This window comes from Mytilus galloprovincialis, chromosome 13 (genome assembly GCF_965363235.1).
Source record: "Mytilus galloprovincialis chromosome 13, xbMytGall1.hap1.1, whole genome shotgun sequence".
Classification (NCBI taxonomy): domain Eukaryota; kingdom Metazoa; phylum Mollusca; class Bivalvia; order Mytilida; family Mytilidae; genus Mytilus; species Mytilus galloprovincialis.
Genome location: NC_134850.1, coordinates 29126833 through 29154172, shown reverse-complemented (window position 1 = coordinate 29154172; position 27340 = coordinate 29126833). Strand labels below are relative to the sequence as shown.

Here is a 27340-nt window from a genome sequence, read left to right as displayed (position 1 = left end):
TTTTATGCAAATTTTCTTTTTGCATCTTTTCAACAACATCCGGAATAAAAACAACAAGTACGTAAATATCCAACAGTTACATTTTTTCTTTCTTTCATCTAAAGTAATATCAATTGTTTTGTATTCAATCTTAAAATAATAGAAACTCTCGTATTCCGAATCGGTGATAAAGTATAAATAATTTATTGTCAAAATGCACATCTGGTGCATGAAAATTGTTCTAGGCTTATGATTATGATTAGAGTTATCTTTCTTTCACCTTGATTACATCTGTTGAGTTTTACTTTATTTCATTTACAGTTCTTTTGTTCGATGGCAGCAACCTACTCATTAAATTTCTTCCTATCAGGAATTGATGGTAATGATTGGGGATTTTTCTACTTGCCAGGATTAATAAACTTTGGTGTGTTTAAGGTACGTTTATTGTTATGATTCTATCAAGTACGATATAAAAAAAAAGTTGTGAACCATTGTAATCGTCTAAGAAAAGTAAAATCACAGTAAAATACCGAACTCCGAGGAAAATTCAAAACGGAAAGTCCCTAATCGAATGGCAAAATCAAAGGCTAAAATACATTACACGAATTGATAACAACTGACATATTCCTGACTTGTTACATTTTGTTCACTTGCAAGTATGCAGGTAAATGATCATGTTTTTCACAAAGGCAGCGTAAAGTAATCAATCAATGAATTCGGTTTTTTTTGTGACTGCTGACTTGCAAACTAGCATGTTTAAACATTGAAATTAGACCGTTGGTTTTCACGTTTGAATGGTTTTACAATAGTAATTTTGGGGCTCTTTATAGCTTTTTGTTCGGTGTGAGCCAAGGCTCCGTGTTGAAGGCAGTACATTGACCTATAATGGTTTACTTTTATAAATTGTTATTTGGATGGAGAATTGTCTCATTGGCACTCACACCACATCTTCCTATATCTATTTAACCATACAGGTTATCAACAGGCTGTCTTAAAAATCACGCAATATTTTGTCGCTGGACGTTTTAGCAGTCAACTATTTCTCTAGGTGTCTATTAATTATGTATTGGTTTTTAATTAATTATTTGACTTGCTGCAAACGTCTTAAACACTTAAAAACTTAAAAACTTTTTCTTGTAGTGTTCTAATGATACTGGAATAGGATGTCGACTTTGGAATATTTTAGATCTGGCTGTCTTTATTGTTATGGGCTTTATAGGCGGCATAATGGGTGCACTGTTTAATCATCTCAATAAACTTATTACCAAATATAGAATGAAACATGTTCAGAAGAAGCACAAGGTTGTCAGGTAAGGATTGTATCGGTAGCAAATACAGTAATATACCAGTGTTCAAAAGTCATAAATCGATTGAGAGAACACAAATCCGGGTTACAAAGTTAAACCAAAGGAAATACAATATGTACATCAACTTTAAGAAGAAGACAAAGGAACATCAGAAACACAAAAGCCAACATACGTAGAATCAAGTTATATAATAACAACTGCCACATGTCTGACTTGGAACAAAAATTGACAACCAAATTACAACATTCAGATTGTAAAATTAAAATTAGACCCTGACGACACAGTTCTAAGATAAAAATGTCATGTTCTCTAAAGTTTAACAGTTTTAAAACATATACATAGTAGTAGTAGTAGTAGTAGTAGTAGTAGTTGTTGTAATACACTATGTGTAGCATGTAGAAGATATAAAAAATGCATACGGGGAAAATAGTATTGAATGAGAGTGACTACCCCTTATTCAAACATTCCCTTAAATGCAGGTTGTGAAAAAAATGAAGTATGAAGGTACAGTTTGGACTACCAAGCAACCCTGATTTGAAGAAGAAACACTGGTAGCAAGATTTCAATCTGAAACGGTCATTTTTGTATGATCAAGTCTTAATCGAGTTAATGACAATACCATGACCGAAAGAAACAAATTAAATGTATAAAACTCTACTAATAAAGATTAATGTAAACTTATGGTGAACTCATGTAGGAGGTCAAGAGGGGTAATATAATTTCCTGTTCATCTATTTCACATGAAAAGTTAACATTTCTATGATAAATAACTTCTAACACCGAACTGTTCGCAGGATATGGAAATGTGATAGTTAGAACGCGACATAGTGTGGCATATTCTTGGGTATATATTAATCTCCATGCTTCCTTTAACGTTAAATCTATTTCAGGGTTTTAGAAGCAGTTTTAATCTCAGCTTGCACTGCATTATTTGCATTTGGTGGTTCTATGTTACTTGGAGAATGTAAGGCGATTCCAACAGTGGTATGCATACTTAATGGAACACGTGATTAAATGCACTGTACATGCAATCACAGCTTACACTTTTCGGGTTGCATGACTATGAATCATTGTTGACCAGAGATTAATTTTACTAGTTTAAAATATAACGCATGTTTATCTCAAGGAAGTACACGTACAACTATTTATCAAAGAAATAATTGTTCACTGCATAGATTTTTTTTTAGCATAAACCATCATCTATTACATGTATTAAGTGCATGGAATATTGAATTAGACATCGCACGTGTTCGGTTCAATTTTAATGCAACCAGTGCCTTGGTACTGACATAATTTTAAAAAAGATAGATATTGAAAAATTTAGAATGAAAATGTCTCTTGCACTAAAATATTCCACGCGTTTATGTCTGTACCAAGTCAGGAATATGATAATTTTTTTCCATTCGTTTGGTGTGTTTGATGTATCTGAGTTGTTTGTCATTTAATAAGGGACATTCCGTTTTGAATTTTTCTGGAAATGTTTTGTAGTTTTTCTTTTTTCATATCATTCATTAGGTGTAAGGGTTAGAATCTCTTAGTTAACCAGAGTTTCACTTTTTGCATTAGTACACGATGATCACTAATGAAATATAAAAATACAAAATTCTTCTAGAAAAGCGTACCATAAACTTATCATATGCATCTACAGTTTTGGTTGTTCTACGAATACAGTTATAATTGTGTTCTTCCAGACGTCCTTTATATTCAAAATGTCAATATTTATTTTAAAGCAAGGTTGTGCTTAACGAAGTTCTTTGTGTGCACTAAAACTGATATTATTCGTTCATCTATTATACTAAATGAGGAGACCTTTTTTGTGTGTCCCTTCTCTGTCTTACACAAATAGCACAAATCAACACGGCTCTCTACCCTAAGAGGTAATATGCAAACCGTTGTTTCTTATTCGCCCTATAGATTGTAGATATTTGGTAAGTTGAGGAAATATTTCGGGGAAAATATTTCTGAATGTCATTACCAACGGTTTCGGATTTCTGCCCTTTTATTTTTGAAGTTTTGTCCCCTTTGCATATACATAGTTTCTTTAACAAGTATTATTAGACTCGTAGGAAATACAATCTACCAAAGGACTTTAAAAAACACTAACGATGGGTATTTGAATCGTGATATAAAACATTTGTGGAAATATCATTTAAACTGAAAATAAAAAAAATATGTACAATGAATTCTGATTTTGCATTTTGTATTTATCGCGGGTAGCTTCTTACAAGTTTTATTGATAAAAAACATGATTTGTTTATTGTTTGTCTTTCAACCTAAATACGCATTACACGGGTAAAACCGTAGTCTAGAAGTAAAATTACATAAATACTGAACTCCGAGTAAAATTCAGTCGGAAAGTCCCTTATCACATGGCAAAATCAAATGACAAAACACATCAAACGAATGGACAACAACTGTCATATTCTTGACATGGTACAGGTATTTTCAAATGTAGAAAATGGTGGATTGAACCTGGTTTTATAGCGCTAAACCTCTTACTAGTATGACAGTCGCATTAAATTCAGACAAACGTGAATGGTGAAATTCAACCTTGCATCTTCATCACTATATAATCCGGTCGTGTTGAAGGATTTTAATTTCAGCTCAACTATGATTTTGATTCGGGATGAATGTTCCGAAATCTAAATATATTCTTGGAATGTTCCTACGTCCGTCCATACTAGAATTACGAAATCAATGGTCACTGATCTATGATGAAATCAGGTTTTAGCAACACCATTTTTCTAAAATGATTTAAAAGATTTATGTTCAGTCATCACAATATCAAAGAGCCATTTAGGTACTGGAATAAGGTTATGCCAGTCATCAAACAACAGTGTCAAAACCTACAAAATTGGTTTGTTAATAACTTATTTATTCAAACGAAGGCAGAACAAGAACAGTTAGGGTTTTGTTTAAAATTTAGGTGTTTGTATAAAATGGAAGAATATATACTAAAATGAAACCTTATTGATAACTCAGTCATCTCAATCGACTCACAAAGTGAATACAGTTCGATAACATTTATTGGAGTGGAAGGACGAATTTTAACATTAATGAACTCCTTAAAATAACATTATTTACTAATAATGCCAAGTAATAGATTACATGCGTTTCTTTTGTCCAGAATAATTCTAAATTTATTGAAAAGTAAGTGGCACTGCAGCGAAAAAGATGATTAGAATGACAAGATACTCTTTTTTCTCAATATATCTTTATGCTGCGCACGTTGTGCTGAAAGAAATATACAACTGAAAGAAATATAAATGGACATTGCATGATTATTTTTTTTGGCACATGTATATAATAAACAACGTTAAGGTTCAAGGGATCTTGTAAAATTAGAAGGATCCGGTCTTGTAAATGATCTTATCAACATCACGATCATGCATAATCATCTCAAAGGACACGGTTTTGTTTCATTTCTATTTTTTTTTTTTTTTTTTTTTTAGTTAACAAGGATAAATGGAGAATGATTTGTTAACTTTTTCACATTAATATAATAATTTTTAAAAAATATTCGTGGAATGATAAAGAGGGATCATGTCAAATTAGAAAGGTCCCGTTATGTGAATGATGTTTTATAAAACTATGTAAATATATTGGGAAGACTACAAAATAATTTATTAGCGAATTTTTAAGACAAATCAACACCAAATAAACAAAAGTCTAAACATTTGTAATATTTTTTTAGATAATTAACGCTACAAACGAAACAACGCAAGACTTTGTGCGTACATACTTCTGTGAAGATGGTTATTATAACGACATGGCTACACTTCTCTTTAATTCACAAGAGGAGGCAATCAAACAGTTGTTTCATCAAGAAGGTAAACTACTATGCTCTGTGTACAAATAATCTCAGGCCACAATTAAAAATATTTTGGTTTACCAAAACCCTACCCAAAGGTGGAGACCTTGGGTAGGTAAGTATATATACTCGTTTTTTCGGCAAAGAGAATTTGAATTGTCAGAGGTTTTTAAGTCTTCATGCTTATCGGATTAAAAAAACTCTTTCACATCAGGACAATAAATAATTTTAAGTATTTTTTGGGTAGGTAGTGGTTATGGTCTAAGATGTCAATACTGGTCATCAATTGGAATTATCATAACAAAAATATTTTACATTAATCAACAAGTACAATGTTCACAATTTTACACTGTCAAAACCCTACGATTACAACTTCTAAACATTTCTAAAAAGTAACAAGTACTATGGCCTTTTAATCTTAACTATTCTAGCATCACTTATAGGTCTTTTGTCGACTCACCGCGCGTCTGGCATACACAATTATGAGCAAGGTATATTTCATGAAGTTTAGTTTTATCATATCGCGTTCATGAAATCAAGCCCGAGAGCAAGGAAAAGTCACACATAGTAGGAGCTGTACACAAACATGCAAACAAAAATAATTGAAATATGTCTTTATTTTTTGGTCGTTCATAACCTTTCATCTTGATTTTGGTGTTTCAATATCGTTTGGTGGTTATCTAATTGATGGGTGTACAGTAAGCAATACTTTTGTGCTTACACTAAAACATTAACACTTCCGTTTTCTGTAAGTCAGCTGTTCATAAGGTGATGAGTTATTCGACACATTAAATTTCCTAACTCCCAGACATACCAGTAGATTGCATTGGTGGTAGTTATCGGAATTTTCGTAACTTTTTTCAAATTTGTAAAGAATTTGGCCTAAAACTATTTGAACTTGAGTGCCTCTGATGGTTCGTTTGTAGTCGAAACGCGCGATTTACATACCAAGCTAGCAGCCTTATATCCCTGATAGTGTTTATAAAATATACTTCACAACAAGTGTTTAGATCAGTCGAGAGCAGGCATAAGTTTAAAAAAAAATAAAAAAAATATCACAGAATTATAATAATGTCGAGATAACAAAACACTTCAAAGAGGCACCAGAATCATGTTTTTAAACATAAAAACGTTTTTAATGTTTAAAAGTGTTAAATGTTTATGGAAGTTTCGTAAGGAAAAATAATCAAGTGATTTTATATGTAGAGACACAAGAAGTTTTAGACACAACACCATTAATTGTAATGGGACATTTTTATGGGCAAAATCGATCGCTGATTTTGTCTCAAATGCTCGTTTAAAATATTCTTAAGAAGAATTATAAGTAATCATATACTATTCTTTTGTTTTATAGGTAAATTTAGTATACGTTCCTTGGCGTTATTTGTAATATTTTTCTATCTCCTGGCTTGTTGGACATACGGTTCCAGCGTTCCAAGTGGACTGTTTGTTCCATGTTTACTTTGTGGTGCAGCATATGGAAGACTTGTTGCTACTGTCTTAGTTGAGTAAGTACATGCAGGGTCCTGTATGTAAAAAACTGTGATATGCAAGTTTCATTTTCATGATCCAAATCAAGCTGTAAATTAATTGAAAATATTGATAATTCGACGTATATATGATTAATTGGGGACATTTAATGTAATCAAAGTACACGTGATGTAAGCATCTTAACGGCGTCTTTTAGAAGAGCTTCTTAAACTTCAGGCAATGTTATTAAACTGGAGAACCATACACATTAAGCACAAGACAATTTTTCCGTTTTTTTCTAACATTTGAGAGACGTGTTTCAGTTAGATTTAATTTTCTATTTCAGCGTTTTAGGTTACGAAAATCATTCAATTTATTCTGGTACATTCGCACTGATTGGCGCTGCTTCATTCCTCGGCGGAGTCGTAAGAATGACAATAAGTCTGACAGTAATCCTAATTGAATCAACCAATGAAATAAGTTATGGACTGCCGCTTATGTTGGTGTTAATGGTAAATGTCTGTCCTGTTATTTTTCTGAATTACATGCTATTTTAAAATTTTAACTGCTTTCTTTAACATTATTATGTCTACATGAAAATGTTCTTTTTCTCTGGAATATTTTGTTAAGTTTTTTTTTTTTTAATTTTTATCAGTGCTTCTTCTCAGAATCAAATGTTTATTTTTAATAGGAAACTCCAAACACTTGCCGATTTGCGGAATATGCTATATTATATAGATGATAACTCCTTTGTTTAACTATAACTTGTTTCATAAAAGAGTTTATAAATGAAGCCTTCTGCATTCTGATATATTTTGTATATTTCAATTGAAGAAATAGAGGAAAGAAAATCCTTTATGTATGATAGTTCAATTAATTAATTAGTGTATCTTATGCAATTAACGCGGACTTATTCATCGGAACTGTAGCCAATGTGTTCCGATCGATATGACCACTGACGATTTTGTTCAAAATGAGAAGAAAACCTATTTCACATTAAAAACTAACTTCTTTGAGTGTCAGTAGTATGCGGAAGTGCATATTTTTAATTTATGTCAAATCGAATTCGTTCAATCATTCACAAAGTGCACACTTACATTTATTTAAATAATTGCTTCTCAGAAAAGAAATGTTGTATATACGAAGGAGCATGTGTCAAATCTTATTTCCGGACGGGAATGGATAATTATGCGGTATTATTATTATTTTGCCATGAATATCACAGTAATATGTTACATGTATATAGCATCATCAAATATTCCGATATGTTAGATTTGTGAAAATGCTATTTCGCTGGGTTGTTTTTTCAAAACTATTTTGCAAAATAACTTATTTCTGCATGTGTTCAATTCTAAAATATATATATATATATATATATATATATATTCCCAAATGGTCAAAATATTGTGATTGAGATTTTATTTTTGAAAACAAACATTTCTTTGGACTCCAAAAAATAATAAATTTCTATACTTTTATATGTGTCAGTATAAAAACATACAATTCTAAGATACTTCAAATGCACTCGCTTAATGTTCGATGTAAGAAATATTAATGGACATTTTAAAGCGAAATGCGGTTAAGGAAGTTCGCTGCTCAGTTTCAAAATGAATAGCTTTCCATAACACTAGTATATACTGATAGGGGATTAATTGAGGAATCAAAAAAAGCCAAAAAAAATATAGGTGTCAATGTGCTTTTTTTCGAGATATTAGCCATTGAAATTTTGGCGGGAAAATAATCTCTCTTGATTTTTCATAGCTTTATCATTGACCAGTTAAAGTTCTCAAGAACTATTTAAAAATAAATAACATTTTATAAGACTTTTACAAATGGCTTATAATTATACATGTAAAAGATTTATAAAAAGAAAAATGGGGGTTTATGGGCAAAATTTTTTAAGGCATTCAAATGGATTTCGAACATCTGACAAAAATTCCAAAACATGACAAGCAAACATCCTTAAGCTATGTAATAACGGAAAGGTAAACCAAGAGGGAAAGAATAATTACATCGAACAAAAGATCGTATATAATACGTGTCGCATATATTACAAATTATTTCCGGATCTGAAGAAGTTATAATTATACGATGTTATTATGTCGATATGGATATGATCGTATTTTGTTAGAAATACAAATTTATCAACCATTCTTTGTACTTCAAATATAGTTAAATTGTATACTTATACTATACAAAATTAAAACAAATATTTATAGGATACCTCAAATGCATTCGATTGATAAGAGTAAAATATGATGCTGAGTGGTCTAAGTAACTTATCTACACTGACGTGATATGTTTTGTGTTCAAACCTTGCTTATGGTAGATGCGTTCAAATCCGATATTAAAAACAGACAATGATTGCCAGTTTTACAAACGAACGTATGTTGTTTACTCATGCTACCTCCACCATAAAACAAATAGATCCCTGTTTGCACACAAGAGTTGGGAAATTGACGTTATATCAATCTAAACTATTAAACACATATGGTGTAAGGCTAGATCGGAATCAAAAAGGTTAAACTATAGGGCTACCCAAACTACTTTTTCTAAAGGTAATAGGGAAATAAAACACTTATGATAATGTCGGAGCGGGAAAATCAAATGCTAAAAAAAAAGAATCTGACAAAAAAGGTCGAAACTGGGTATGTTAAGTGAAATTTAAACGTAAGTAGAATCCTATCGTCAAAAAAAGTCGCATAAAAATAGGTGGTATGGCAGCATTTTCTTGGTCTTGAGATACTGTTTGCCTTTTTGTAATGTTCATCACTTTCTATAACTGATCAAGAACCTAGTACACAGTTACTTACATTATAATATTCAGAAATATTCTGTTTCATGACCGGTTTTTTCTGCCAACTTTAGAAATCTAATGCCACAAGTGATCTTATGTCTTTTATCATGCAATGAGAACAAAATTAAAAGAAATCGCATATATTTTTTCACCCGATTCATCAATCAGCTGCCTCTAGAAATATGTTCAGTAGCTGCTGTATTTTTGTCCAATCATTGTGTTAGCAAACTTAGTTTCTGGAAAGTTAATACTATAATGCCACCCAATACGTGTCGCATATACATAAATCTAGTTTCCGGGCTGAAATTTATAATTATGCCGTGATTTAATTTTGAAATTAATATGAAGGTATCATTTGCCTTATTGTCATTTCTTTGGTGAATATAAAAATCATTAAGTAACTGATATTTATCATTTGGTTTTATTCAAGTCTTACTATCGTCAATTTTCTATTTTACCGATTTATGAGAGTTGAAAATCAGTAAACTAATGTAACCTTTATTAACTCTCCACGATAAAGTCAAAATGTTTTCCACTCATGTCTTATGTATGAAGTTTTGCCTTAACAGCAGATGTATATCTACTTAAAAAATGTAAAAATAAATTCCGGAATATTCCTCCACAACCGAACAATAAGAGACCAAACAATGATGTTTCTGTGTATTTTCTTTTTTTTCCCAGTTATGCTTATGACTGTAACTCCTGTCGTATTTATAAATATCATTTATCTTTTTGTAAAGAAGTATTCGGAATACACGTTGCTTTCTTTATTTTTTTTAGGTAGCCAAGTGGTCGGGTGATTTGTTTAATGAAGGTCTCTATGATATTCACATTCATCTGAAAGGAGTTCCTTTATTAGAATGGGAAGCTCCTGAGAAGACCGAAAAGTATAGTATATTCAATTAATTTCATAGAAAAAATAAACGATTGTTCCTGTTACAGCATGTTAACATTCTTAATCTTCACTTTACACAATCCCTCAAAACAAAATTGATATATATTTGTCCTTTACATACTAAATATTTCCTTGGAAGTTAAATGTTGCAATTTTGGTTTTTTCTTCGTACCATTCTGTTTGAAATGAAAATAAGACCCAATTTGTGTATGTGTTAAGATAGTTTTTGCCTCCTTTTTGGATCAAGAAGTTAATTCCTGATTATACTCTTCCCAAGGGAAGTCCGTATAGCCATGCACGTACGAGCTGTGAAATATCATATCTTTAAAAATCGTATTATTGAAATTATTTCTTCCGTACCACGGATCCAAGGAAAGACAAATATATTTTGAATAGCAAATTACATATATTTAAATGAATATTAAAAATAACAACGTTTTGATATGCATGTTTATATTTTATAGAATATTTTCCAACGATTATCATTTTGATAAATGGTGGTTGACTGATGTATTTCAGATTTTTTTAACACATACTTTGCAAATGAAAGCGATGGATTTGATGTTTCAACTGCTCCTTCTTCTTAAGATAGTAATTTCTAGTTAATGTTGATATGTATATAGGAGTTATCAACCTTTTAATGAGTACTTTAGTATCAATGGTTTCATTTCCTCGCTTGCATGATTGTTTGGTATTTTATATTAGCATGACTGAACATTTTTAAATGAGGACATTTGAACTTGCTTGATTCAATTTAACTTCCTTCATAATATATTACCATCATTTATCTTTCTTGTTATTTGCATAAGTTATGGTTATCCCTTTATCCTGTTGCAAATTAAAAACCGTGCATTTAATTAACCTATATCCATATGTTTTTAGAAGCATTTATATACAATAAACAATGGTTATTTATCAAATTATTAAGACACTGCTTATTACAGGAAACATACACTTCCGCAAGTTTGGACATCAAATTTTAGAGGAAATATATGAATTACATGGCTTTTTGTAACGTCATTGTTGTAATTACATCTGCACGGATGCATATTCTTCTGCAACATGTCTTTTAAATGATAGTTTATAAAATAAATATGTACATCTGCCTATAGTTAAACCCTTAATGAGAGACATTTGCTATTTAATCTTGAAAAGGTTTAATAAATTATGATATAAAGAATCGTGTAAGCATAATTTGTAACATTTTAATGTCTTATAAAATATTTATATCTTCTTTTATCTTTGAAGAAATATTAAGGTTTGACCTTCCCTTTTTCTGAAAGTGCTTGCACCAAGCGTATGACAATTGGCCGTTTCAGAATCTAAAGGACTATGGGTAATTTCATTGTTCGTACCCCAAAATGAAAATAACGTCACGTCATTGGTTGAACTTTCATTGTTTAGGACGATTTTAACCAATCACGACGTTTTGGTGTACACTTTTGAAAATATTACCCAGAATGCATTAGATTCTGAAACGGTGAATTGTTTTGACTGGTTCCGTTGTATGAGGAAGTATAATGTTTGAGTTTGTCAGTTTTTATTGACTTCCTGTTTTTGAATTTACCTTGGAGTTCCGTATTTTTATCATAGATTGTTTTATATGTATTATATGTGATTTTATAAATATTTTATGTTAGCCGTTATGAGTTCGTTCTTGTCGTGTCTGATATTATGTGAACAAGTGCAAGCATAAAAGAAAATTAAACAGACTTTTCAAGTTGCATCTTTGTAGACGAAACGCGCGTCTGGCGTAAGTGTAAAATTGTAGTCCTGGTATCTTTGTTGAGTTTATTTACCTAGAATTATTACTAGTGTTATATTTTATTTTTATAAAGTGTACTTTACACGTGACAAAACGTGGTGTAGCTCGAATAAAGAATAGGCTGTTTTCTGCTCTTTAGTCGGGTGGTTTTCTCCACACATTCCACATTTTCATTCTCAAGTTAATAGGATAATTTGTACCAATTTTGGCTGTGGTCTTTTATTTTGAAATTAGATTTTCTCATTGTAACCTTCGTACCAAGTTTTACGATATATGGAATCTCCTTTTAATGGTATAATTTATACTTTCCTTGTTTGTTATTTACAATTCTCTGCTGATGACTGTCCCACAAAGACAATTTTTTGTCAGTTATCAACAGAGATCGGACATACTATGCATTTTACCTGTTCGTAGGCTAGTGGCTTCCAATGCTATGAATAAAAGACAACAGCGTTGGGTTTTTTTTTCTTTTTTCAAATACACAACTTCGGATGACAGATCTTCACTTGTTTATTATTGTATTTCAAATTTGATAACATGCATTTTTCTTGTTCGTAGGCTAGTGGCATCCGATGCCATGAATAAGAAGGTGGTGATATTTTATCCAGCAACCAGAGTTTCATCTATTGTGAAAATATTAAAAACAAATGCACATAACGCCTTTCCAGTGGTCACCGTACGAAAACAATCACAGGTATGTACACATAATGCCTTTCAAGTGGTCACCGTACGAAAACAATCACAGGTATGTACACATAATGCCTTTCCAGTGGTCACCGTACGAAAACAATCACAGGTATGTACACATAATGCCTTTCCAGTGGTCACCGTACGAAAACAATCACAGGTATGTACACATAATGCCTTTCCAGTGGTCACAGTACGTAAACAATCACAGGTATGTACACATAATGCCTTTCCAGTGGTCACCGTACGAAAACAATCACAAGTATGTACACATATCGCTTTCCAGTGGTCACCGTACGAAAACAACCACAGGTATGTACACATAATGCCTTTCCAGTGGTCACAGTACGAAAACAATCACAGGTGTGTACACATATCGCTTTCCAGTGGTCACCGTACGAAAACAATCACAGGTATGTACACATAATGCCTTTCCAGTGGTCACCGTACGAAAACAATCACAGGTATGTACACATAATGCCTTTCCAGTGGTCACCGTACGAAAACAATCACAGGTATGTACACCTAATGCCTTTCCAGTGGTCACCGTACGAAAACAATCACAGGTATGTACAAATAACGTTATCTTAAAGTAGCATAAGTTTACTTTTTATTGTAACGTCATTAATTACTGTTTTTTTTTATATCATTGCTTTTTTGTATATATAACTTAGCACGAAAAGTGCTGTGTGCGATAAAATCGTTATACCGATCGCTACTGACCCTCTTCGGATCCATATAGGTTTAGTAGAATCCAAAGGAGATTTAGCTATCGGCCGCTTCCCCTTTGGTATGGATTTTACTCACCCTATATTGAACCATAGGGGGTCAATAGCAAACCATATAACTTATAATATCTGTTTGCAGGGTTCAGAAGAGTTTGGAGATGAACTGGAACTGTATGCATCATTGGAGTAAGTATTTTTTTTTCAAATTCCACGCAAGAAACTGTAATAATTTGAATAATTAGTGTAAATTTCTCAGGTTTGTTTCCAAATACCAGAAAGTCAAAATAAGTTTCAAAAATCAGTAACATAAAAGAAACAGTGTTGTACCGCTGTTCAAAAGTCATAAATTGATTTCGAGAAAACAAATCCGGGTTACAAATTAAAACAGAGGAAACAAGTCAACTATAAAAAAAAAAGGAAAACACTAGAACAATAGAAACACTGAGGTGCAACAAAAATATATGCCAACATACAACGAAACGCACTTTTGATAACAAATGCCATATTTCTGATTTGGTACAGGAAATTTTACAAAAAGAAAAGTGGGTTGAACCTGGTTATATTGCTAGCCACGTCGCGCTTTTATGACAATGTTAAAAAATATCGCTTAAATGACAATATTACGTGGAAGAAATACAACACAAACACACGTTATAACACTCATCACAGAGAAACGCACAAATACATAATATAATAGTCGACAAAACATTCAAACCGAGCATCTTCCATCAACGACAGACAGCACAAACACTAACTCACTTTTGTAACGAATATGTTATCGTGACTTATATACAATTATTTTCACAATACCAGTCCAAACAAACAAATTCCGGGATTAACCTGTATAATGAACACTTTGAGACAACTTTTTTGACAGTGAATTGTATCAAAACATAGAGAAATACTATTGAAATGATACATTGTAACCTTGGAAGAAAGTTATAAAAATGTATTCTTCATACATGTTTACGATACAAAGAGCATTATTTTTGTGACTATCAACTAATAAAATACATCGATTGTCGAATATTTTTAACCGCAGTTTTATTTAATGTGTCATTCATTCTGCGGAAAAGGATGCAGATATGATGGATGGATGGATGGTGTTAACCTGCGTTGTCAAATGTTACATGCATATCATGACATGAATTTTGATTATATATAAACATAAAGTCCTCTACGTACTTAACCGACATGCTGAGCTTTATTTTTAACTTGTTGTGTACAAAATAATTGTCCACATTAAGACATATTATCCTACATGGACAATATTCTTTCTGTGTTCTTTTACATATTTTATCTAGACTTATCATAAGGGCAGAAAATAACAATTTTCAATATTTTGGTTTGACCCGGTCGAGGATCCGCACTGGTGGCCAGCACACTACCTTTAAATCAAAGAGGCGGTATTCGAATTTGAAGTGAAGTCTGCAAGTTTGAGTAGAAGCCTAATCAATTGATATTTATACCATAAAGGAAAATCATTCGACCTTCTTTTGTTTCTTAACATTGACGGGTTGGACAGACATTGTTTAAATTGTTTTACGCAAAATGTTGTGTAAAATATAAAAGTCATAATACCAAACGCCGTAAAGGAGGGACAAAAGATACCAAATTCATAAGAAAAGGAGTTTTTCAATCTATAATAGCTGCAATTATTTATCTGTGACGATTTTTAGGGAAAACGTCTACACATATAAATATGTGTACCATTAGTTTAACGATGTTACAATCTTATTAATCCATTAAGAAAAAAATAATCAAGGTAAAAAAAGAAGTGCTTAAGAAATCGCCAAAAAATTGAAAGCGAACGCCCATGCGTTCATAATATCCGAAACAGAATCGAGGTCACTGGGAGTATTGAGATATTAAATAATTGTGGAGAGGCCATTAAAATGATTGACCTGTTGCTCAAATCTTATAAAAAATATTTTAATAAAATATTGTTTAATCTAAACCTGTTTTCTGATATCTATTTATAAATGAGATATACGGTTTCACTGAATCTGTGAAATGATAAAATTGAGAATGGAAATGTTGAATATCAAAGAAACAACCTCCCAACCAAAGAGCAGAACAGAGCTGAAGGCCATCAATGAATCTTGAAAAAAGGCGGGCTATAGCTGAGCCCTAAACGTTCGATAAAAATGACGTTACACAAAATTACAAAACACTGAAATGAACTAAAAAATCAAAGAATACAACACTAACAGTGGCTATAGACTCCTGACTTGGTACAGTCGAAAAATTGTGGCGGATTTAAACATGTTTACGATCTCTACCCTCCCCCACAGCTCAAGCGAATAAAGAATAAACAAACACACAACAAAAAACAGTTTTAAGGTAGTCCGAGTTAGATGTCAGTATATGTAAGCAAAGGAACTAAGCAAAATGACAAAGATACATAAATTAACAAGGGACTTCTAGCAGTTACTGTCATGTATTGCCTTATACTTGTAAGCAAAACAAACGATACAAGATAATGCATTTTCCATATATAATGAAATTAGATACGCTGTGCCGAGGTGAATAATTGCCAAATTGGTCTTATTTTTACATATCGTTATTTTCTCATCATTAATTTAAGGTAATCTAAAGCGAATAAAATTGTTTGGAATTTTGGTTATTTTAAAAATCGTATTCTTATCCAAAAATTTAAATATCGATATCAAACTTAAACCTGGTCTGCTTTAATTTTTTAATGCCTTTGCTGATATTTGGGAAAACTGAATGCTCATCTTTGAAATTAAGTGCAGACTTTTGTCATCATTTTCCGAAAAAACAAATTTGATCCCTGTGTTCAATAAGTCAGTATTTTCTAACTTTCCAATGGTCATTTTTTTTAATCATATTCATTTGCTTTGTAAATGAATGTTTTTCAAAGGAAACTTTTACAGTTTTCCCTATTCATTATATATTATGATAGATTGTAGTTCAAGCTTGTGTATCGTTTCTTTTGTTGATTAGTATACTTTTTGATTAAGCTTGACATATGAATTCAAAGTAGTATTCATTTTCACAGAAGAAACCTTTTCTTATCTTCTATCAATGCAAACTAGCGTCTGAAATGAAAAACAAAGACATCCTTTGAATATAGAATTTTTAAAATATTGAATAGAAACAAAATAAGATATTGTGATTGTTTTAAATTTTTCCATGTTTTAGGACTCTCTTTTAATACTAGTAGACTTATGGATATCTGAAAAAAATAATAAAAAATAATAAAAAATAACTATTGTCCCCCTTGGTAAAAATTGAAAACATAAATACAATTGAACATCACCAACCAAACCTTGTTCTCCAGGAAGTTTATATTAAATACCACCTTCTTCGTGGATCCAGGTAACTTATGAAACAGCATAAGCTTAAAATTTGGTAATATTTTATTGAAATAATGAGTTTTACCATATATATTTAGGATCATGTAGTAATATTTATTCACAGGCATTTTCTTTTTTTTTCTTGAGATTTTTTTTTATGGTGTTAATTGCTTATTATTATGAAAACTATATCTAAGGACGGCACAGCACCCACCACTATACCCTTTATGTTCTTGAATCAAGCAAGGACCTTAACAGACTTATTGGAAAAAACTATGAAGTCGGTGGGAGATATTTTAGTATGACATCGTTCTTATCCTCTAACTATTTAAGTTGTCAACGACACTTCGACCCGATAATTTAATCGGGTGTCAATATCAATTCATTTAACATCGAGTAACTAAATGTCAGTTTCCATTAATTTTATTATGTTCCCTGGTAGGCGTATAATTGATGAGACACAATTAAGATTTGCATAAATCTTTGCAGGAACATCACCAGGATTTGCTATGACGTCTACGTCTAACATACTAATTTACTTTTTTTATTTCAGAATTTTTCACTCTCTGTATTTAAATGTTTTAACTGAAGGTCAAATAGAGAAAGAATACAGAGAATTGTACACACCAACAGTCTATTCTTTTTTAAAGAAATTATTTAATTCCTGAATTTCGTGAAATTATAAATCTCATGTGGTTGTTCTAAATATTAGTTTCGTAATAGAAATTGCAATGTCATAGACAAAGTCATATATGAGGTGCGAAAGATACCAGAGGGACATTCAAACTCATAGATCGAAAATAAACTGACAATACCACAGCTAAAAATGGAAAAGACAAACAAACATAATAGTACACAAGACACAAAATAAGAAACTAAAGACTAAGTAACACGAACACCACAAAAACCTGGGGTGATCTCAGGTGATGTGGAAGGGTTAGCATATTCTGATCTACATGTGACACCAGTCGTGTTGCACATGTTAATACAAACCCCATAATTTACTGATACACTCAACAGATTCTATATCTATAGATACCAGTTATAATGTCAGTCAAATCAATGCGTTCAGGGTATATACAGTTTATATCTTAACTATAAGGAAAACGGTAGTATGTATTCTTATATAGGTGACAATAATTACATTTTCGAAATTTATTACTTTTTGTAAAAAATTAATCCTGGACAAAACAGTTTGATATTAGTTCTTAATTATTCAGCTTAAAGAAATTAAAGTCAAATAGTATCATGACCAACTTCCAATGGCGTATCCATATCCGCCGTCATCTTATATCAAATAAATGAAAATTTAGGAGACTCTACAGAACATTTTTCAGTGGGTTTTACAATTTATATTGTAAATGTACACACTGCGGTTATTCATGAAAAGCAAATAAAAAAATATATTATACCCTTACATTCAATTTCATCTTTCCTACGTTGATTTCTTTCGACTGTCTTGGGTTCACAATAGGCCAACCTAAAGCTGGGAAAATGTACGACATCATATAATATTATATAAAACAGTATGGTCACAATTTACCTGAGGTTAAGATTTTGATTACCATTTTTGAAATTTTACCAAACAATTCAATCAAAGGCTGAATAAGTTCCTTGATTACTTATTTATTTTGCTTTTTGATGCCGCTTTGTATTTTTACATTAATTCAGATATCCAGTAGTCTACAGTTTACATGCATTATGATTGATATGTTCATATGTATATAATTTTTTTTTTTTTTCGAAATACCAAGGATGTTCTACCTCTAACTTTGATGACCTTATCTGTCTTTAGCAAAATCTTTCGGATTTTTTGGTTCTCAATGCTTTTAATCTTTGATATCTATTTGACTTTTAAACGGTTTTTTATTCGAGCGTCACTGATGAGTATTTTCTAAACAATACGTGAATCAAGCGTATACATTAACATGCCTGGTATCTTTGTGTTTTTTTGTATTTTATTGCATGATGATCCAAATAATAATTGTCAGTTAGTAAGAAAAAAGATTTTGTTTCATGATTTGTAGAAGTAGGGGTACAATGCAATATACAAAGGAAAACGAATTATTAAAAACCAGCATCTTAAATATTTCCATCCTTACTCATTCGATTTAGTGGAAAATGATATGTCACAAAATTTATTTTTGTGATTTATATTTGTAGGGAAGAAACTATACCGAAAAATGCTCACTGGAATTTAACCGGAATGATTATGCGATATCAGCTAGTTACTTTACTAAAGAAGAGAATCTGGTACAGAGAAGAAGACGGGGTTTGTTCTTTACATAAGTTAGGGATTTCAACTCGGTGCACAATTACTTATCGAGTACTCGTTGGTTTTATCGAGGGTTACTCGAGTACTTGCTCGAAAAAATAACACAACACGAAAGCACAAAAAATACGTACTTTACATTCTGATGTTCGATGTTAAACGTCTTTACACTAAATCTATTGGAAGTTGGATGTGTATAAATCGATAATTTAGTCTTAGATGCATGATTTTTTTATTGGTTGCTATTGGCCCCGAACTAGTTGTCAGTAACTGCAAATACTCTAAGATCTGTACTCTGTGGGGGTTTTTTTTTGTTGGAATGTACAAGTATCCGGCGTCGTCTACTCTGTTTTCGTTAGATATTTTGCAAGAAAATTGGTACCGTTAATTTTATTACTACCACTGGGTCGATGCCTCTGCTGGTGGACTATTTGTCCCCGAGGGTATCACCAGCCCAGTAGCCAGTACTTCGGTACTGGCATGAACATACGGATTTTTTGTGTTATTAAAATTTGCTGTTACAAAATATTAGAAATTATTATAAATTAAGGAATGTATCTCCCTCATGCAAATCTCTGATTCCTTTCACGGATTTGGCTATACTTTTTGGACCTTTTGGATTATAGCTCTTCATCTTTTATATAAGCTTTGGATTTCAAATTTTTTGGCCACGAGCATCACTGAAGAGACATGTATTGTCGAAATGCGCATCTGGTGCAAGAAAATTGGTACCGTTAATTTTATTATTGCTGTGTTACATAATTGTTTATCGTAAACAAAATTGGTACAATACTTAAGCTGGTTTTTTTTCTCGTTTGAATTGCTTTTCATTAATGATTTAGGGGCATTTTATAGCTGACTATTCTGTATGGGTTTGCTCATTGTTGAGGCCGTACGGTCACTTACATGTATAGCTGTTCATTTCTGTGTCAGTTGGTCACATTTGCAATCATATCACATCTTCTTTTTATAAATTATTCTATATTTCATATTTTTTCTGGTATTATGATGCAAAGTAATATGGAAACCAAAAATCAATAAATCAACCATTTTTACGATTCGCACATTCCATGTTTGATATTTTGATCTGAATCTAGACAACATTCGTTCAGTATCAAAATATGAATGCACCAAGTTGAAGTACTGCACTGAATAATTGATGGTTTTTAAGTTCGAGCTAATAAATATTGCCATGTCCTTTGTTGTAATTGTTATCAGAGAAATATTGACTGACAAGGTTAAATCGTATTGATACAGGTTACCATAAATTGTTCTCGAGAAATATCTTCAGAAATGTCGTGATAAATAATGACGCATGAATTTTCTTTTACTTCCGCACAAATCTGTGTTTAATTATTGAACAATTTTATTGTTATATATAGTGAACAGTTCTCTTTTTCGTTGTGTAATTTAGTCCATCTCTATAATCCAACCAAATAAAATATTTCTTATTTCTGACTGATGGTTTCTACAGTTTTCATTTGCAGTTTATCGATTCAGAATCTAATACACGCTGGTATTTATTTTAAAAAACGTATACCAAAATGTTATGATTGTTTGAAAACGTTCCAAAAATAAAAATTCTACCGATGATGTAGTCTGAATTAAACTTAATTCATAAAACATGTTTGCAATTTTTTGTGTGTTAACCTTAATACCAGATTGTTTGTATCATCCTTTGACGGAGTTCAGTAATTTGTGATTTTACTTTTTAGAAAAAGGATATTGAAAAACTCACTTATAATTGCTGAGAACAGTTCTATTTATCTTTAGTGTATATATCCAAAATAAATAAAGTCACAAATTACTGAACTCCGAGGAAAATTCCAAACAGAGAGTACCTAATCAAATGCCAAATCAAAAGCTCAAACACATCAAATGAATGGGCAACAACTGTCATAATCTTGAATTCGCCGTTTCAAAATCTAATGCATCCTGGGTAATATTTTCAAAAGTGTACACCACAACGTCTGGATTGGTTAAAAATGTCATAAACAATGGAAATTTAACCATTGACGTGGTGTTATTTCATTTTGGGGTACGAACAATGAAATTACCCATGATTCTTTAGATTCTAAAACGGCTAATTAGTACAGTCATATTAATATTTAAAAAATGTTGAATTAAAGCTGGTTTTAAAACTAGCTAAACCTCTCACTTGTATGACAGTCTCATCAAACTCCATTAAATTGACGACGAGAGAGAAAAAAACAAGCAGACAAAGTAGGTAATTTTTTTTTTAAAGAATAGGTGAACAGCAGTCAACCTTGTGTTATAATCTTAATCACTATAAAAATAAACACATTTGTAACAAAGAAGCACAAATTGTCATATACATATATATATATATATATATCAAGCAAGTGATAAGGTTTCTTGTTCATATTCGGGTCAGCCTACCTGTTTCCATAAAACAGACATAGACGTGTTGACAGATACAATTATCTTCCACATCTTTAACGTTTGATCTAATTGACTGTCAATGTGGTAAGATGGCTTTAAGATGTTAGTATTTATTCAGTTGTCCTTTGTAAATATCAAAGAAAAATATCTAATAAGATGGTATAAAATTACTTTAATGAAATCTTCTGTAAACATATCTCATATTTTAAGAACTGAATTCTAAATTTATACATTACAAGGGTGTCGAAATGCTATTTTACACGTAACACTATTGGTAACTTAATACCAAAAATACAACCAATATGATGTATTTATCTTTTATGAAATAGGGATATACAATTGGAAATTATAGTGTCAACAGTATAATTCTTTGTTTTAAAAATCAAATGAATGTAATTTATATTATGACGCGTTACAGTATTTCAGAATATTCCTCTAGTAACTAAAATATCTTAAATGGGTGAAAGATACTTCCTTGTTGATATGTGACATGTTGCTAGCTACACTCGCATATGCCACAATCCTTCTTTGCATTTTTTTCAAAGTTTTTTTTCTGCATTTTTTAAAAGTTACTCGGAAATTAAATACTATGTTACTGTATGTCATTCATAATTGCCCTTTGGACTTTAAATGCTGACTTAAAAGATTTGAATTGTTTCTTATATCTCCTGGTAAATATTTCGGGTTTTTTTTATTTGTAGGTTTAAAGAGGCACTAGCTGTCAAATGCATGGTCACCTATTTGACTCAAATTCTCATATTTGATTTATAACAATGTAAACACTTTTATCCAAACTATCAAAAGTCTAAAATAAACAGTTTACAGAGCATGGGGTAGATAATATATAGGTTCGTTTCGTGTGTATTTTAGTCCAGACGCCATCTAATTAACTATCGATTTGACCTCAGATGACCATATAAGCGTTGTAAACATAACTAAATATATGAATAGATTAATCTAACACGTGCAATCGGATTTTTATAGGTCTGTTTGATTTGATTTTATAGATTAAAAAAAGATGTTTTTCATTGTTTTTTACCGTATAAGAATGATTTTATGTGCATCGAATTAGTAATCAAATGATTTACCGTAGTTTCACTTTTATTGTTGACATTCTTTTTCTTTAAATAACCAGTACACGTACAATGCATGCGTTGTCAATCTCTAGCTAGGGGTTAAATTGAAGTTCACATGAATACGGATTTAAAGAGGTCGACTCATTCACTTGCAAGTAAATAACTAATTATCAATGTTTCTTAGCGTAATTTGACAAAATTGAACCTTTTTGCCTGCAAAAAGCGAATTGTTATTTCACTATTTCACTTTCATTATTGATTGAACAGAAAAAAAATAAACTTAAGATTTTTAATATATCTCGTAGCTAGTGACCCTTTAATGATTTAAATGTATTAACATTATACATATTTAACCTTTGTTTATTTTGAGTAAAACAATTTGCATCACTAAGTTCTATCAAGTCAGGCAGTAATGGCCTTATCAAGATTTAGCAGTTTTTAAGTTTTGGGTTTGCAATGATGTTGCACATCGTGATTGGTATGACTATTTTTGATTCATCGTTGACAACTGAAAAATCTATGACTAGGAAGACAAATATTTTGTCGTTTATAATCTTTTTCATTTACTAAAATTGCTTAAGATTGTGGTCTCATGTTCATCCCTTTTTGTTAGATAATGGTTAGGTACTACCGCAACTATTGCAGTGCTGTGCTTCACATTCAAATACTAATATCGATGTTCATGAGAAAACTTATTTACTGTCTTCGAATTCTTAAATCTCTTTCATGATTTAATTTCTACAGAGACTCATAATTGATAATTATCGTTTCACAGCGAGACGGTGACAATAAAGTAAATAACATGACATAAAGTAAATCAGAGGTAACTAAATTTAAACTGTGAAATGTCCTTCTCAAGCTGTAACATTTCTATGACATGTGTAAGTCGATTCCAGTTTTATAGTTTCCTCATTCGGCATGGAAATCTGATTAAACGAATTTTATGAGCCATAAAGAAAAAAATATCTATTGAACAAAGATTGTCTGCTAGCCTACTTTTGGGGAAGAAAATTGAAAAAATGGCCTTCAAAGAAGATAGGACTTTTATAACACAAAACGAAATTACAAAACGTCTTTCATTATACGTTCTTGTTTTGTCTTTTATGTAATCGCTTAATTTCTCTGTCAGATAATCATCAATTATGCACTAGCAATTTCGTTCTTTTTTTAAATCAGGTAAATTTATGTATTCGTCCGAAGAAACAAAATACCAAAAGTTCAATTTCAAGTGACGAAAAAACGATATTCTCAATTTTAGATAACATAATGACGTGTATCGTTAAAATGATAGCTTTGACCCATTTTGAAATACTTAAATTTTATCTGATTCAGCAACATAACTAATTTTGTATACTTCTCAAACGTTGTTATGTTTAGGGATGTATAAATACACATCCACGCTTAATTTCTAAATAGAGATTACATTAAACTTATTTGATAAAAGTTTAGCACCTAACTATCCTACTGCCCGTTGATACTTTTACTTTTGTTATTGCACAAGTCATGTCTTCTTTGACTGTCCATGAGGTTAAAACACTAAATCCCTGGGATTTGTTTTAGTTGAATTTAGTCTTTGGAGCATGAAAATTACATTATTTATTCTTTTCGGCTTTTACCCAGCTTTTAGTAACTGCGAGTACTCTCGAATCGTACTTTCGTATTGATTTGACCTGTTGATGCAATTTATAATGCTTTTAAGTAATTTAATGTTTACTTATATAGTTTAATTTTTTTTTTTCTTTTTTAATACATACCAGCTTTGATAAGTGTTTGGCCCCGTACTATAAACAACAAAATTATGTACTTTGTAAAATAAATCCGTATTCCATTATTGTACACCTTACAACAAACTTTTTTTCTTTTTTTGTGTACATTTTTTTAACGGCATGTTTTCCAGGGTGTTGGTTGTATATCATATCGTTTAACCGCTCACACCTTATTTTATTGATTTTGTTTTTAACACTGTACCGTAGATCAAATTTATTCGTGCAGTATATGTTCACTTGTTTGTGTTATTAAGTCTTTTGATTGATTTAAGCCATTTCAATTGACATTTTATAGTGTGTCTTTCTATGTTGTGATGTTTCATTATTGTATTAGATAAGGGTGAAAGTTGGTACCAGCGCCATTTGTTTGCACCTGTTCTTAGTCAGAGGCCTGATGTTCAGTTGTTGTCATTTGTTGATGTACTTCATAAGTGTTTCTCGAATTTGATATAATGTAATCCGTTGGTTTTCCTGTTTGAATGGTTTTACACTAATCATTTGTGGGACCCTTTATAGTTTGCTATTCGGTATTAACCACGGCTCCGTGTTGAAGACTGTACTTTGACCTATAATGGTTAATTGTAACAAATTGTGACTTGAATGGAGCGTTGTCTCATTGGCACATACCATATCTTCTTATATTTAATAATTTAGCGAGGCCTCCACCAAACCACTTGAAATATGGAAAGGTTGATAGGGATCACTAAACAGATTAAGACTAAGTTTAAACAAGTTCATTTTGTTTTTACAAAAATATGCTTCATGATAAATGAGGAAAATAGATAACAGTTTGACGTCAGGATTATGAATTTAGAACATACTAACCACAGCATTCTAAATTTCATTAAGCCATTTTAACGCTTTTCTTGACAAGCATGGTGAACCTTTTCTTATATATATATAATGACTGAATAAATAGTCAACGATCAATCTTACAGGGCGATGGATCATGTAATATGATTCTGTACACTACAAAATATAATATATAACAAGTCAAAAAGGGTACAACATCACCATTAAATAACTATCAAAATGAACAAATATTAGATATTTCGGATAACAGATATCCTTCTTCAATAATAGCACGATGTCAAATGAATCATGTCAAAATATTCAAACTGAGAAACTTTTTCTAAATCTTGAAATTTATACAATTTAAGCGAACACCACAGACGCTGATACAATGTTTGGAAATTTTAAAATTGTATCAGCGTCTGTGGTGTTTGCTTAAATTGTATAAATTTCAAGATTTAGAAAAAGTTAAGTTTATATAATATATATATATATATATATATATATCAAACGTCTGAATAATAGTCAACGATTTTTCCCACGTGGGAGCTGGATCGTTACAAGTAACGATACATGTACACAATAAAATAAATTATATAAACGCCTAAAAAGTGTACATAACAACACCAATGATATAAAAAGGAACTATAAATGTAATTATTTATAAATATTTCGGATATATATATATGTTCTGATCTCAGTAAGTGGAAAAAATATAATTCCTTTATATTAGTCGAATTAATTGATTCATTCATTTCTGTTAGCTTTTATTGCTGATTGTGTTATATCTTATTTTTTGGAATTTTCCTTGAGTGCTTATGCTTATTCCTTTAACCATGTACAACACTCATTTTCCAAACACATGAAAAATACAAAGCTAAGACATCCCATGGTCTCTAAAAGAGGGACGAAAGATACCAGAGGGACAGTTAAACTCATAAATCGAAAATAAACTGACAACGCCATGGCTAAAAATGAAAAGGACAAACAGAAAAACAATAGTACACATGACATAACATAGAAAACTAAAGAATAAACAACACGAACCCGACCAAAAACTAGGAGTGATCTCAGGTGCTCAGGAAGGGTAAGCAGAATCTGCTCCACATGTGGCACCCGTCGTGTTGCTTATGTGATAACAAATCCGGTTAATAGTCTAATTCGATAGGTCGCATTTATGAAAGGAAAGGGGATTGTAGTTACGATGTAAGGAACATATCCGATATCATTTGTGAAACTGTTATTCCATAACGGTCAACCAACTCGTGATGTCTTCCGTAAAATTTTCCAAGTGATGATTTTAACTTCACCATTTGGAACTCTTGGTTTAATAGCTTCCTTGTGAACAGCAACCCTCTATCAAGAAAATCATGATAGGAAATGCAAGCACGTGATAGACACGTGATCTGTACAATATTTCAGGTTCGAAATCACTTTAGCTGACTTTATGTTGACAATTTAAAAAAGAAATCATCCGGATATTGATATCCGAGTACCAAATTAAATTAGCTGAACCATAATGAAAATTTATTTCAAAATACTAATAAAACAAAAAAGAGGCATTTAAAACAAAATATTTGTGAAAGTTTACTAATAGAACCTTACATCAAAGTTAGTGCGAAAACGTGTGCTTTAACACAAAATCTTCTATCTCTAATATTCTGACACTCAGAAGTAGGAACATTTTGTAAAGAGGATGAATATGATATTTTCAATTAATAGAATGGGAAAATGATAGTACATTTATGAAGTAATATCATAGTTTATTTACGGTAAAATCAAAGAATGGTGTAATAAAATCAGAGAAAGGCGATAGTTGATACAAGAATGAAATTAATTTGTTAAACATAATTATTTTCGATATCACATTTCAAGTGCAGTAGCATATCAGATTTTATAGTTATTTGAAACATATACCTTTTGCCATTACTCATATTTATTGCATTTATTGTTTGGTCATGTTCAGATTAAGTTATCGTATATTGAACATATACACAATGAGGGAGTGGTACCCTAGCCACCTCATTTCCATCATTGAAGTCCCTTAACTCCAAACTAATCTGCATTTGATATAAAAATATGACAGAGCGTTATCAAATTTTGTTTTATTTCAAGGTCTAAATAAAAGAAAGCAAGATGTTTTGCAAGACTAAACAATTCCTATATTTAATAAATAAAAATTTTATTAATAAAAAAAAATGAAACTTAAAACCCTAAATATAATCGAGGATATGTAGAGCTCTATTATATTTTAAAGTATACAGATTGAATT

The 27340-nt window shown here is 31.2% G+C and overlaps 1 protein-coding gene across 1 annotated transcript in view; it reads left to right on the top strand.

Moving 5' to 3' along the window:
* Positions 1 to 27340, top strand: part of LOC143057900 (H(+)/Cl(-) exchange transporter 6-like) — a 65703-nt gene that overhangs the window by 12316 nt on the left and 26047 nt on the right. The window contains exons 12-21 of the mRNA XM_076231361.1: positions 301 to 414; positions 1120 to 1289; positions 2177 to 2270; positions 4981 to 5116; positions 6452 to 6605; positions 6914 to 7079; positions 10145 to 10251; positions 12583 to 12718; positions 13579 to 13625; positions 18923 to 19031. Coding sequence (XP_076087476.1) covers positions 301 to 414; positions 1120 to 1289; positions 2177 to 2270; positions 4981 to 5116; positions 6452 to 6605; positions 6914 to 7079; positions 10145 to 10251; positions 12583 to 12718; positions 13579 to 13625; positions 18923 to 19031 — 1233 coding nt within the window. The remainder of the gene's footprint in view (positions 1 to 300; positions 415 to 1119; positions 1290 to 2176; positions 2271 to 4980; positions 5117 to 6451; positions 6606 to 6913; positions 7080 to 10144; positions 10252 to 12582; positions 12719 to 13578; positions 13626 to 18922; positions 19032 to 27340) is intronic.